At 44.1% G+C, this 14,403-nt stretch overlaps 1 protein-coding gene across 5 annotated transcripts in view; it reads left to right on the forward strand.

The window, feature by feature from the left end:
- The window catches only part of RAP1GDS1 (Rap1 GTPase-GDP dissociation stimulator 1), a 113,411-nt gene that overhangs the window by 96,564 nt on the left and 2,444 nt on the right, over positions 1 to 14,403 (forward strand). For all 5 annotated transcript variants that reach the window (XM_035112295.2, XM_035112298.2, XM_035112296.2 and 2 more), the window contains 7 exons: positions 879 to 1,022; positions 1,838 to 1,969; positions 2,540 to 2,674; positions 6,900 to 7,025; positions 8,332 to 8,471; positions 10,885 to 11,011; positions 12,473 to 12,601. In XM_035112295.2, the coding sequence (XP_034968186.1) occupies positions 879 to 1,022; positions 1,838 to 1,969; positions 2,540 to 2,674; positions 6,900 to 7,025; positions 8,332 to 8,471; positions 10,885 to 11,011; positions 12,473 to 12,601 (933 nt within the window). The remainder of the gene's footprint in view (positions 1 to 878; positions 1,023 to 1,837; positions 1,970 to 2,539; positions 2,675 to 6,899; positions 7,026 to 8,331; positions 8,472 to 10,884; positions 11,012 to 12,472; positions 12,602 to 14,403) is intronic.

Genomic DNA, 14,403 nt, shown 5'->3' on the forward strand with positions numbered 1-14,403 from the left:
TATTTATTTATTTATTTATTTATTTATTTATTTATTTATTTATGCTACTACGGCAGCGAGAATTTTGATAGCACAAAAGTGGAAGACTGGAGAAATTCTAACTAAAGAACACTGGCAAAAGAAATTGATGAACTATGCAGAACTGGCAAAATTGATGGACAGACTTCGAGGAAAAAGACAACAGTGACTTTGAAAAAGAGTGGGAACCATTTATAATATACTTGCAGAAACAAAGGAAGAATATTGACTTGATGGCAGGATTTAAATAAACACTCACACCTTTATCAACAAAGAACATTAAAAACAATAAAAGAAATTATATAGTAGATTCTTAAAAAACAGCAGTATATAACAAGAGGGAAACAAACCAGAAGTGGAAGTTGGGGGAAGCCCAGGAGGGGAGGGAAGAAGTGATGTAACATAAATGTTATTGATATGAGATGTACGTAATGATAGAAAAAGAAAAGTGAATAAAAATTTAATAATAAAAGAGAGCAGAGCAGAGCAGAAGCATATGAATTTGCTTTGTGAGGAAAACAACAGCAACAGTACAACTCCTAAAATGCAGCAAACCAAGTAAATCTTTAGTAAACAGCATCCTGCTCTCACCTGTGGCCAACTGGATGCCTGTGGGAAACCCGCAAGCAGGATTTGAACACAAGACTACTCTCCCCTCCATTGGCTTCCTGCAACTGGAATTCAGAAACATTGATGCCTCCAACTTTGCAGACAGGGCATAGTCATCATGGCTAGTAGTCTTTGGCATTGTGTGGCACACACAGTTGTAGTTACCTTGTCTTCCGGCTTTTGTTACGCCTTTTTTGGAGTCACAGTATATTAAAAGCATTTTATATTTAGGTTCTTCTATCTTCACCCAGATATCATTAAGCTACAGCTGGTTGAAGCAGGCCTGGTTGAGTGTCTACTGGAGATAGTTCAAAAGACCGTAGACAGTGACAAAGAGGATGACATTGCCGAGCTCAAAACTGCCTCTGATCTTATGGTCCTACTACTGCTGGGAGGTGAGTATTGCATGTGGAACCTAGGAATTCTCATGCTGTCATTAGCATATCGGATTCTAGCCATCACATTGCAGTCTGTGGGTTAGTTAGTTTGTGTTCACCTAGAGTGGCTGAGTTTTAGTAGTTTCAGCTAAAATGTCTTTTCTTCTTTTTCACATCCAGCCATAGCTGCCAAGTTATCCCTTTTTTTAAGGGATTTTCCCTTATGCTGAATAGGCTTCCTCGCGAGAAAAGGGAAAACTTGGCAGCTATGCATCCAGCAAATTTTCCCAGGCAGTTGGCAGGCATGGTCCCCAGACATGCTGGTTTTACTTTTACATGTGCTGAACTTTTACATGTGCTGTAAGCCCAATGGGTACAAGGAAGTTTTGTTGAATGCGGCAGAGGAAATACAGTGGCAGGGCACTGTATCCTAGATGCTATCTCTAGTTAAATGTAGCAAGGCCGAGGTCCCATCTGTTTCCGTAGAGAGCTAAGGGAGATTTTAACCTAATGCTAAGGTGAAGGTTCAGTTTGGTGAAGGTTCAGTCTCTCCCTGTTCTCCTCCCCCTGTGCTCCCCCCCATCTGTTTTAGGGTTTTCTCCTACCTTGTGGAGCAGATGTGGGGGTATGGTGGGGAGGTGAAAGGGGGAAGTCCTGTTGCAGAAGTGGGAATCATTTTGCTTGTGCTGTTTTTTAGTTGAATACCACCCCAGTATAGTCGCTACTGTACCTGGTGGATTAATGGCTTGACTTGGCCCGAAGCAGCTGTATACATATAGATCCATATTCTTCACACTTTGTCTAAATGTACTTTGTTTCTTTCCCCCCACCAGATGAATCAATGCAAAAACTATTTGAAGGAGGAAAAGGAAGTGTTTTCCAAAGGGTGCTTTTGTGGATCCTATCTAATAGCCATCAGCTGCAGCTTGCAGGAGCGCTGGCGATAGCAAATTTTGCTAGAAACGGTAAAAATCATTGAGGTTCACAATCCAGCTTGCTGTCAGCACTAAAGTTTACATAGCACTGGGGCAGGGAATATATATTTGTTGGCATAGTGCATTTTATGGTGGGGATTATAAGCAGCCGAACAGAGACCCGACTTTTTTGGGGGGGGGGATTGTTTGTTTTCAGACCTTAAAATATAGCCACTTTGTAGGACATTAGTACTTGCCAAACATTAGGTGGGACGAGGCGATGGTGTCCCCCACAATGCAGTGAAAGGCAAAGGAATAGGTAAACAGCCATGCATGTCCCTTGGGAATTTTGCTTTCAAAGTGATTTGAAGAACATATGGAGTAGGGGAGGCTGTGCATTTAAATACATATAGCCTAGGCAAAAAAAGGAAGAAAGAAAATTTGGAAAGCAGGTAAAAAACAGGGTCTCAGACTCTTGTTTCGTCTTCCCAGTTTTATTTTAAATGATGAATTGGTGTCGCAGAAGAGCAAAATGTATTGCTGAAAGTTTGGGTGGAGGGAAAACTATGGTTTTAACAGAGAAGCGTTTTATGCATGCTCTGATGGTCTGGTCTTGCGTAGATGGAAACTGCATCCATATGGTGGATAATGGCATCGTTCAGAAGCTGATGGACCTACTGGACAGGCACGTAGAGGATGGCAATGTTACAGTGCAGCATGCAGCACTGAGCGCGCTCCGAAACCTCGCTATTCCTGGTAAGCAGTTTAGCATGTTACCAAATGCAAGAGCAGTTCCAAGGAAAGGGCGGGGAGTCTGTGTGTGAGGTGGTGAAATTCTGCTCCTCCAAATTGCGCGTCCTGCTGTGTATCATTAGGAAACAATTTAGCACAATCCTCCCCAGGTTTACTCAGAGGTAAGTCCCGCTGTGTTCGTTGGGCTCACTTATTCTCTACTAAGTGCACTTAGCATTGCCGCCTGAACCTCGTTTTCCTAATGATTAATACATGAGAAATGGACTGGGTGGCACTAACTCTGCTGCTTTATCTCTAATACGGGGATAAAAATACTGGGCTACCTTACTTGGTAGTGTAAGGATTGCAGTGCTGCAATCATATCATTTATCTGCAAATGTCAGATAAATACCACCTTATGTATATTTATATTTTTATTATAAAATATAATAGTCCTGTATAAAGAAGAGGTGGAGGAGATGCAAGTGATTGGACCAGGAGCAAATTTGGCCGCCAATCCATAAGGCAGCGAACACTTTGAGTTTGTTTATGGGATTTGCATATAATTGAAATTGACCTGTGTTGGATTGATGACATACCAGATATAATGAAGTTTGGGGGGGGGGGGAGAATAGCCAGAGTCCCGTCAGTTACTTTTCACTTTTCTCTTCTACATGCATCTCTGTGCAGCATCTCTACATGCATCTCTTGTTTTTATTTCTCTTTGAACTCCTGTTAGGGAGTCATTCAGCTGTGAGCAGCCTATTTGCTTTCCAGGTCTATTTGTATATGTTTATGGTAAAGTTAAGGGTTATTAGAGCAGCAGATGCATTGTGTGTGTAGATACACGCACGCACCAACAAATGTTCTTATTCTCCCACCTCATTTCACTTAATTTTTTTTTTAAAAAAAACCCCAAACTAAGATTTTGAGAAGAAGTGCAAATTACTATCGAAATTCCCTCAGCAAGGAGGAAATACAGCTTAGTGAAAAATTCTTGCTAAAAATAAAGCATAAGCTTCTGAGGTGGAAATCTCTGCCAGAACAAGCAACATCTTGTTAGCCCATCTTCTAAATGCCATCTAACTTCTCGCTTTTAATTAAAATGCATTCTGGAGCAAAGTCTGTCTCCTGCTTCTTCGCATGTGGGGGTAGAGAGCCTCACAGGGGTGGAACAGGTGCAGTTGCCAGGAACAGCGGAAGAGAGGTCCCAAGAGACTGAGCAAAAAGCACATGCTCCTTGCAGTGTTATAGGCATCTGTTTGCAAGGTGGGTTGTTTGTCATTCGCATAATAATGATTATGATAGGAGGGAGGTGATTTGCATTCTTCTGAATTCCATCTTCATAGAACAGCACCTGTCCTCCGTTTAACTAAGTCCACAGCAGACCCTCTTTGTCTCTTCAAAGCTCTCTCTCTCTCTATGTTGCAAGCACACACACACTATCCTGCATCCCTTTCTGTAGGCCCTACATGTGTTGAGCCTTCTGCACATATGTTTGCTGTCAGGGCTGGAGTCAGACGCAGGTCAGTGTGAAAGAAGCAGGGCTCTGTTGTCGGTGAAGTTAACTCTTTATTCAAGGAAACAACATACAACTTAGCAACCATTCCCAGTAGGTCCTGCCCCTATGGAGCAGTTGCCAGGACTGAAGATTCCTGCCTTCCACCCTTTCTAAGGCTCTTCTTCTCCCGGATGTTTCTCAAGCAGTCTCAAATTGCATCTGCACACCTCTGGCCTCTGTTCTTGTCTCCTATTATCCTGCGCATTCTTGGGGTCTTGATGAAGGGAAGGGGAGCTTGTTGCAGCAGGAGAGGGGTCAAGCAGCCTCTTGACCCCTCTCCTCTTCTTCAGCTTCGGAGTCTGAACTGCTCTCTTTCACCAGCTCTTCCTGCTCACTATACCCTGTTGCCCCTTCAGCATCCAGCTCATCTTCCCAATCTTCTTCTCCCTCTGACGACGACTCCCCTGGCTCTGAGCCTACCTCCACTGGGGTTTCCCTTGGGAGTTTACTGGCTGGTGCCTCCCACCACCAGTCCCTGACACTTGCTCAGTCTATCCAGTTATTTGTGTGAACTCATCATATGCCACAAGCCAAAAAGGTGCTTCCTCCCTCCTCCTCCTTTCCTCTGCATCTGCCATCTATAGTGAGTATAACCCAGAAATCTACCACCTCATTTGGTGAAAGGTTCTAATATACCTAAGTAACTCATAAATTTACTTATAAATATGTAACTTCCTCAACTGTCTTAACAAAACAGAAGGATACAGCAGTGCTTAATTGATCTAAAATATTTCTTAGGCTTCTGCCGTGCTCTACCCTGGCCCCCCAAAACTTCCTAAGCAGAACACATTACTTGATTATAAAAGGGCCCAGAAGCTCCTAAATCAGCCAGAGGCTTCAAATATGCCCTTAAAGAAAATAGCCAGAAGGAGATGACTTCTAGGTTTTAAAGGCAGTCTAAACTTGCTTGCCCTGACAGCAAGTTCAATCTAAAGCGTAGAGCCATGGTGCTAAAATAGGGACGCGGGTGGCGCTGTGGGTTAAACCACAGAGTCTAGGGTTTGTCGATCGGAAGGTCGGCGGTTCGAATCCCCGTGACGGGGGTGAGCTCCCGTTGCTCTGTCCCAGCTCCTGCCAACATAGCAGTTTGAAAGCACGTCAAAGTGCAAGTAGATAAATAGGTACCTCTACAGCGGGAAGGTAAATGGTGTTTCCGTGTGCTGCTCTGGTTCGCCAGAAGCGGCTTTGTCATGCTGGCCACATGACCTGGAAGCTGTATGCCGGCTCCCTCGGCCAATAACGCGAGATGAGCGCCACAACCCCAGAGTCGGTCACGACTGGACCTAATGGTCAGGGGTCCCTTTATGGTGCTACAATAATATTAAAATAGATCAGGAGGTTGAGGAAGCTGGAGGCCAATAGAGCAGAGTGGGTGGGTGTTTCACAGTTTGACATCTGTTCACCCAGAGAGCATACACTGGTTAAACATATCGTGTCAGCTTTTCTGTACAGTTTGACATACAGGGGACTACATATACTTACACAGTTAATATAACATAAGAAAGGAGGTAATAGAAGTTTTATATAAATTTTCTTAGGTAAGTAGAAAAGCAAATTTAACACAGCATAAGACATTAAATAGGGACCCAGGTGGCGCAGTGGGTTAAACCACTGAGCCTAGGGCTTGCCGATCAGAAGGTCAGCGGTTCGAATCCCTGTGACGGGGTGAGCTCCCGTTGCTTGGTCCCAGCTCCTGCCAACCTAGCAGTTTGAAAGCACATCAAAGTGCAAGTAGATAAATAGGAACCGCTACAGCGGGAAGGTAAACGGCGTTTCCATGTGCTGCTCTGGTTTGCCAGAAGCGGCTTTGTCATGCTGGCCACATGACCTGGAAGCTATACGCTGGCTCCCTCGGCCAATAATGCGAGATGAGCGCGCAACCCCAGAGTCGGTCACAACTGGACCTAATGGTCAGGGGTCCCTTTACCTTACCTTTAAGACATTAAATAGACTGAAATAGGATGAACTGATTTATATATGATACATAATGTATATAACACTGGTCTTGAAAGACCTACATTGGCTCCCAGTACGTTTCCGAGCACAGTTCAAAGTCTTGGTGCTGACCTTTGAAGCCCTAAATGGCCTCAGCCCAGTATACCTGAAGGAGCGTCTCCACCCACATCATTCTGCCCAGACACTGAGGTCCAGCTCTGAGGGCCTTCTGGCAGTTCCCTCACAGCGAGAAGTGAAGCTACAGGGAAGCAGGCAGAGGGCCTTCTCAGTAGTGGCACCCACCCTGTGGAACGCCCTTCCATCAGATAGTGAGGAGATAACAACTATTTGACTTTTAGAAGACATCTGAAGGCAGCCCTGTATCGGGAACTTTTTAATGGTTGACATTTTACTGTGTTGCTAATATTTTGTTGGGAGCCGGCCAGAGTGGCTGGGGCAACCCAGTCAGATGAATGGCAAATAAAATAATGGTAATAGTAATAATAATTAATAATGTATTATATTAAACATTTTTTTTTACAAAACCCTACAACTCAAATAGGAGTAGAATAGGACCCAATCTTGCTTCCTCTGATCATCTTCCCCCTCACACAACTGAATTCTCTAATGTTGCTTTTGGAAGCCTTTGGAAAAGGTGTTTAAAGGCTGCCTCAGGACTAAATCTATTCACGCAGTGTAAGTGTATCATCTCCGCAATGCCTCTCACATAATATCTGTTCTTTATTCATGCAGTTGTAAATAAGGCAAAGATGCTGTCAGCTGGTGTGGCAGAAGCCGTTTTGAAATTTCTCAGATCCGAGATGCCCCCTGTTCAGTTCAAGCTTCTGGGGACGTTAAGAATGTTAATAGATGCACAAGGTAAAAATAAATTGTTCTCCTGTATTAAATGATTTTGCCCTTGATCTGTTGCTACGTTCCTTATAGAGGAAAAAGGGGATCTCAAGAAAATCCTTCAAATAAATTGAATGCATCTGCAAAGTGAAAAAAGCATGGACTTCTTAAAAACCTGAGATTGTCTGTAGTTATCTAAGCGCAAGCTTAAGATCTTGATTTATTGGCATAGCACAGCTTGCTTCAGTCATAGTGTGGCATGCAATGAATATCTGAAGTATATTGCAGCTTCAGGTGTTCCAAAAACCCTCTTTTCCTACACACGTGAACAGTTTTGTGACATAGTTAACTGTTATCTCAACACCTTTTATTTTTAAAAAGCACTGTTTGAGGCAACAACACAATTTTAAAGTTAGCACGCCTTGGATATAATGACCAGCTTCAGATTATTCACATTTTAGTACAAGGTATTACAAGGAATTTGCTACATCGTGTGGAACTAAAATATTCAGGTTAGCAGGACTGCAGCCCTTGTTTCATCGTGTATTTACAGCAAAATACAATTTTATTATACTGCTTGCCACTGCTTTGGACAGTCATGGATGGCAACTTTTCTCTAAAACGATGTGATGGTTGCTAGAGGAGACTCCAGACATCTTCCTTTAACTGTCTCCACCTGACTTGTTTTTGTATTGACTGCTCAAGAGCCAGTAACACAGCTTCCTTTTTGAGAAACACACTTTTAGTACCTTTGACCCTGTTCACTCCAATTCTTTTTAACCTACCTCGGGGTGGGGATCCTCAGACCCTGGTCCTTCAAAACTCTCTGTCCGGCCCTTGGTAATCTCCCCAGGCCACACCCCTCACCAGCCCTTCTGTACAACCTTGAGCAATGTCCTTTGACTGGGTTAATATTTCCCTAAACGAAATCCAGTTGGTGTTGCTCTGCTAATGGAAAATATCCATCAGCAGAATTGGAAGTTGATTATTGGCTGTTCCTCTGTCCTCTTCCCCACTTGGTTTCAGGTGGTTTCTTCTCAGATTTTTGGAGTGGGGGCCAGACTGCTTAGGGAAGGAGAAATCCTCCCCCCCCCCAAAAAAAATTCTCCTTCCTCATTCTGCTAATGAACATCATCTGCTAGCAGAGCAACACCAACTGGATTCTGCCCATTGCTATTTTTGCCTCCTCTTTGTTCAAAATCAAGGTTTTCTTCTTTGTACTTTCCCACCTTTCTGGAATGTGGGGTGCTGGGTTGTGTGTGGGGGGGGGGTAAGAACAGCAGCAGCAACAACTGCCGTGTACTGAAAAAAATGCCATCTTTGTTATATGTAGCAGAAGCTGCTGAACAACTGGGGAAGAACGTGAAGCTGGTTGAGCGGCTGGTGGAGTGGTGTGAAGCCAAGGACCACGCAGGTGTGATGGGAGAATCAAACAGACTACTCTCTGCTCTTATACGACACAGCAAATCAAAAGTAAGTGACTGCTGCAAAAACCGCAAGGCTGTGAAATAAGTTTGTGTTGCCACAGCAGCTTCACTTCTCCGAGGCAGATTGCTCCCCTTGTAGAGGCAAGGATCTGAACCGCCTGAGGTGGTGTGGCTTGTCCAAAGTTATCATGTCAGCCTACCCTAGCCTTTCCCAGCCTGATGCTTTCCAGATGGCCCATGGTAAAATAGGATGGGAGATTTAGTCCAAAATATCTGGAGGGCAACTGGATGGGGAAGGCTGGTCTAGGCTTTACTTGTTACATGTGCAACACTGGACAAGCGTGGCTAGCGATGTTGAGCTTCTCCCTCTGTGTTTGCATACAAGAACCTGTTTCTGCACGTGAGATGGCTTTTATGGGTCAAGATTCAGGTGTAAAATTACCGGTACCCGGATTCTGAGAATAAATTCTCACAGTGTATTCAGTTGCATCAACAACTATAGTTCTCTTCCCCAGGGAGGTTAACCAGGTCCCACTCTTCTGTTTGCTTTGTTAGTTTCATTTGCATGCAAAAATGTCACAGCACAATCCTTTTGAACGCTACGGAATATAAACTATCATAAACACGTTCTGTTTTAATGGGCTTCAGCTTGTGGCTTGAACAAGGAGAAGAAGCACAAAAGGAGAGAGAGTGCGTGTGTGCGCGCGCGTGCCGTTTTCATCACTGTTACATTTTCCTTGCCATTGCCTTTCACTTAATCATCTCATTCAGTCAAAATATCAAATCTACTTTAAATGCCAAGGCCGTGGTCTCAAACTGTGCTGTACTTAAGCTGAAGCTGGAAAATAAATGTGCAGAAATGTAATTGACGCCTACTGTTCCCGGAGTCGCAGGTGTGTGTTTTCACATCGGCAGCAGTGGCACACTTGAGAGGCACATGGGCCACAACACAAGCGGCTTCAGGTGCTGTTCTGCTTTGTTGCTGGTCCCCTCAAAAAGCTTGGGGGCAAAGTGATGGGGTACTGCTTTAACTGTGCACTGTGTGAGTACCCTACTTTTGTCTGTCCCTCAATTGACCAACCTAAGAGCTTCATTTCAGCATTACAGAAGAGGAAGAACTTTTCTCCTGCAGTTCATGTCCAGCGGGGAACTTGGAAGGTTCTGAATGAAAAGGCTGCTACAGGATTTAACAACTACAATGTGGGCAGGGGCACCGCCTCTGAAAAACGGTAGCAGCAGCAATGATTTGACTTTGGTGTCAGTTGGTTAGAGTGCGGTGGTACTGGTAATGCCGATCCCCTTATGGGCCACCAGCATATTCCTGCATTTCAGGGGGTTTGAGTAAAGGATCCTCAGGGTCCCTTCCAATTCCATGATTCTATGTGATGCAGGGACATGTGGGCAGTGCTAGAGCCAGCCAGCATGGTATAGACTAGATGTTGGAGCTCCTTGGCTACTTGCCTGTCTGGAGAAGTCTGATCCGCCTTTTGGCGTGCAACTCAGCATCATTTGACCTGGAATTCAGAGTTAAATGGGTTTTCAGGTGTTGAGAAAAAAAGCTTTGCCAAAGACCTGGAAAGACACCACCAGTCACAAGTAGACTAACCCAGAGACTTCCAGATGTTGTTGGACTGAGACTTCCATCTTCCCCTAACCATTGACCATGCTGGATGGTCCAATGGGAGCTGAGTAACATCTAGAGCAGGCATCCCCAAACTGCGGCCTACAACTCCCATGATCCCTAGCTAACAGGACCAGTGGTTTTGGAAGATGGGAATTGTAGTCCAAAACATCTGGAGGACCGAAGTTTGGGGTGCCTGATCTAGAGTTAAACTTGGGTCTCCAGCTGTTTCTGGACTACAGTGCCCATCATCCCTGACCACTGGTCCTGCAAGCTAGGGATGATGGGAATTATAGTCCAAAAACAGCTGGAGTCCCAAGGCTGGGAAACCCTGATATAGAAGGTGCCACCTTGCCTACTCATGGCATAGAGAAAACTCTGCTAAATAAACCAGTGTTCTGACTGCTTCATATGTTCACTTCTGAGTAGGTGGGAGCCAAATCTTTCAAGTTTTGTTTTGTTTTATAATAGCAGTTGTAAACCACATACACACTCTTGTTATGTGTGTAATATATCAATATAGTGTACATCAGGCACGTCCAACAAGTAGATCATGATCTACCGGTAGATCACTGGACGTCTGTGGTAGATCACTGGCTCCTCCCAAAGAAGCTCAACAACTATGGGTCCCCTAAAAAAAGCCATTAGCCCCCCAAAACAGGGCCTTCCTTCCTAAAAAAAAGCTCAATTTTGACCTGAACCCCCCCAAAAGGGGGTAGATCACTACCAGTTTTTAACACCCTTGGTGTACATTATTGAATTGTTCTGTTTTGCTTATCTGTAGCAGACTGTCGTCTTTTCCTCATGTCCTGCAATACTTTGCATTATCTTTTTTTAGGATGTAATTAGGACCATTGTTCAGAGCGGCGGTATTAAGCATTTAGTTACCATGGCAACTAGCGAACACGTAATAATGCAGAATGAAGCTCTTGTCGCCTTGGCACTAATAGCAGCTCTAGAATTAGGTAAGTATCTCTATGGTTAACGCTTCGTACTCAGGTCTCTGTTGAAGGAGAGGGAGTTAAGTCAGGGTTAAGGCATGAATGAATAGTGAACTGCTTCTTGGTGAGGGTGAAAACTTAAGTATTATTCAGGCATCAGTGCAGACATGGGCAGCAAAATGGGCTGTGGCACCTGCTTCCTGGTGGGTGTGGGGACAGGGAAACCCATAAGTGACTAACAGTATCAAAGCCAACAGCCAATATGACTGTGTCAAACCTCACAGTGACATGCCGCTTGGATGTGTGAGTGAAGCCTTGGCCTCTTGCCACCATCGCTCAGGACTCAACACTTCATACATAAATTGTGCCTCTCTTTCATAATTGCCCAATGGACTATTTCAGAAAAATTAAGCTTTAGAAAATGTAGTCACTATAAGAACAGTATTGGATGTCTTTTGTTGTTTCATCGTTACACTTCCCCCCATCTTTTCTGTAGTGATTTGAAATGACGAAGTTTCTGGGTTTTTCTCCAAATAGTTTCTCTTTAGGTAAATGACAGGAAAAAAAGAGAAAGGCTGTAGGGGATAACAGGGTCAAAAAACGGTTCTTTTGGTTCAAGAAGAACCTTATGGGAGAGAATAGGTTATAGGGAGAGAATTTATTGCTGTATTTCCCAGAGACAGAATTATTTGAGGACATGGACTTGTTTAAACCTCCTTCAACAGCATTTTTTTTAACTCTGAGGGGGTACATTCTACTACCCCAAGCCAAATTCCCCTGTATCTTGAGCGAGTCAAGTACCCTCACAATAAGCCACGTGTGCTTGTGTCAAAAGAAGGAAACTTATTTCAGTTTCTGTGGATCACCTTTTCTTTGGGCCACCCCATGGGCTATTCAGTCCTCCAAAGCGCTTCATTGGCTGAAATAAAAAGTACCCCAAATTTAGGCATCTGTAGGGAACTTCATGGGGTATTATTTTGTCCCCGGCTCTTTTGATGTTCTTAAAAGAGAATTATGTATTGGTGGTTAAATGTGCTTCCTTTGATCCCTTTTATTGGTGGTGGGAGATTACCCCAGCATGTTACATTGACCAGGGTAAACACACAGCAGGATTCAATTGGAACTTGTGGGATTTTTATTTGTCCCAAACAGAGGATATTGTAGCCCTTCCTCTGTGTAAATTCTGCAATTGAAAGTGTGCCTTGAGTGGACTTTACCCCAATTTCTTGGATGCTCTCCCAGTAGACAAGACATATATACAATTGGCTTTCTTCAACACAATTACGCTTCCCTCCCTACTTTCCTTCACCAAGTAATATAAATTTAGATTCTGTTCAATTAAGCGAGGCATGTATTATGGTTCCACGGCACTCTTTGTACTAGAATATGTCAGTAAATGCCACCCACCCTACCCCCCCCCCAAGAAAAAACAAAAGGAAGCCAGTCCTTCAGAGTTAAAAGTTCCCATTTTGTTTCGATTCACAGCCACAGCAGAGAAGGAGCTTGAAAGTGCTCAGTTAGTGCAGATTCTACACAGGCTGCTTTCGGATGAGAGGAGTGCACCAGAAATCAAGTACAATTCCATGGTGCTGATCTGTGCTCTTATGGGATCAGGTGAGTCTTTCCACAGCTTTGCTTTAGATCAACTTTCAAAAAAGTCATGAGGGTTGTACATTACGTGCCCAAGGCTGACACACAAGCCTATTGTTGAGCCAGGAGTGGCATGCAAATGACAGCTCCAATCAAGTCTATTTGCAGCAAAGGCTGGAATTCTATGTGCATTTACGAAGAAGTAATCATTGAACATAGCAGTGAATGCATGCTTATTTGGACAGAGGTCTCATGGAAAGCAAGGGGGGCTTGCATTCAAGAGAGATGCTAGTTTAACTCAGCACATTGAAGACAAAGGTGCCCACCTCCTCCTTGTTGTGCTCATCTAATATAGGCTAGGAAATTTGAGAGATTAAAAAATGTGATCCCACTCCTCTGGTCTCAAGTAAAAGCACATTCTACCTCTATGAGACCCTACCATTAGACTCTGTGTACACCACTCCATAGTTACAACTAACTTTAGCTGGACTGGTGCTTCTGTATTAGAAAACCAATCTCTGAAACTATTAGCATAAAGTATGGACCTACTGGTATGCCACTGAAATATGAGGGCTGGTCCATGTGATTTCAATCTCTGTTCTACAGCATTCATTACAAAACAAAAGCATAAGAATGGTGCATTTGCTCAGACCCATGGAGAAAGTCTGTAGCTTAGTGGTAAAGCTTGTGTTTTGCATAGAAGAGATTCCACGTTCAATCCCCGACATCTCTGGGTAAGACTGGGATAAAAAAAATCTTGCCTGAAATCCTGGAGAGCTACTGTGAACCAGGGATGGGGAACCTGTGGCCCCTCCAGATGTCCTTGGGCTCCAACAACCATGGCCAGTGGTCAGCAATGTTGGGGACTAGAGTCCATGAACATCTAGAGCCATTGGTTCCTGGTGTACCAATCACCCAACTGATATACTGTTCCTATCTAGCGTCGCCCCTCTCAGCCCAACACTGACTTGCAGTTAGAAAGCATCTCATTAAAAGGGAGGAAAGAGTTTAAAACACTTGTTGGAAAAATGGCGTAAAGTCTGGGTTTCTCATTTTAGCTTGTCATCTAAGCAGCTCCCGAGAGGTGGGCTTGCTTCTTAATAGTCCTATAAAATTGGAGATGAGTGGGTAGCTTCCCAACCTGTCGTCTTTTGTCGACATGTGGTGTTTTTTGTATCAACCTTAAAATAATCCTTTTCGCCCCTTTAGAAAACCACCCATCCCCACAAAGACTGCAGTCAGTCCACCATTCTAGGTAGCTAGGATACATTTTATAGCCCAGGCATCCCCAAACTTCGGCCCTCCAGATGTTTTGGGCTACAATTCCCATCTTCCCCGACCACTGGTCCTGTTAGCTAGGGATCATGGGAGTTGTAGGCCAAAACATCTGGAGAGGCCGCAGGTTGGGGATGCCTGGGATAGCCATTAGAGCCTTCAGTCTTGACAAAGAATTCTTTCTGTTGGGTTTGCTGCCACCTCTGCGAACCAGAGAGCTTTCCTGTTCCAACAGATGCTTTATGTTGAAGATAATAGGGAATGTATGTAACATCAAAAGAATGAAAGCAGAACATTCATTGCCATCAGAGTCATTGCTGTGCGCCTGAGTGTGAGAAGAGAGGACTTGGTTTGTCACTAGAACCTTTAATACCCAGAGAGAAACACCTGCTGTAGATATCAAGCTATCCTGGAAGTAGGAGGCTCTGTAGGGTAACAGAATTGATTTGTAACAGCTCTCTTGTTAGTGAGCAGCCTGTGCTGTTGCCTAAGCAAGCCCCAGTAGAATAAGCGTTGTGTGTTTACCTCAACCCTGGTATCCTCCTAGCGCC

This window comes from Zootoca vivipara, chromosome 9 (genome assembly GCF_963506605.1).
Source record: "Zootoca vivipara chromosome 9, rZooViv1.1, whole genome shotgun sequence".
Lineage (NCBI taxonomy): Eukaryota > Metazoa > Chordata > Lepidosauria > Squamata > Lacertidae > Zootoca > Zootoca vivipara.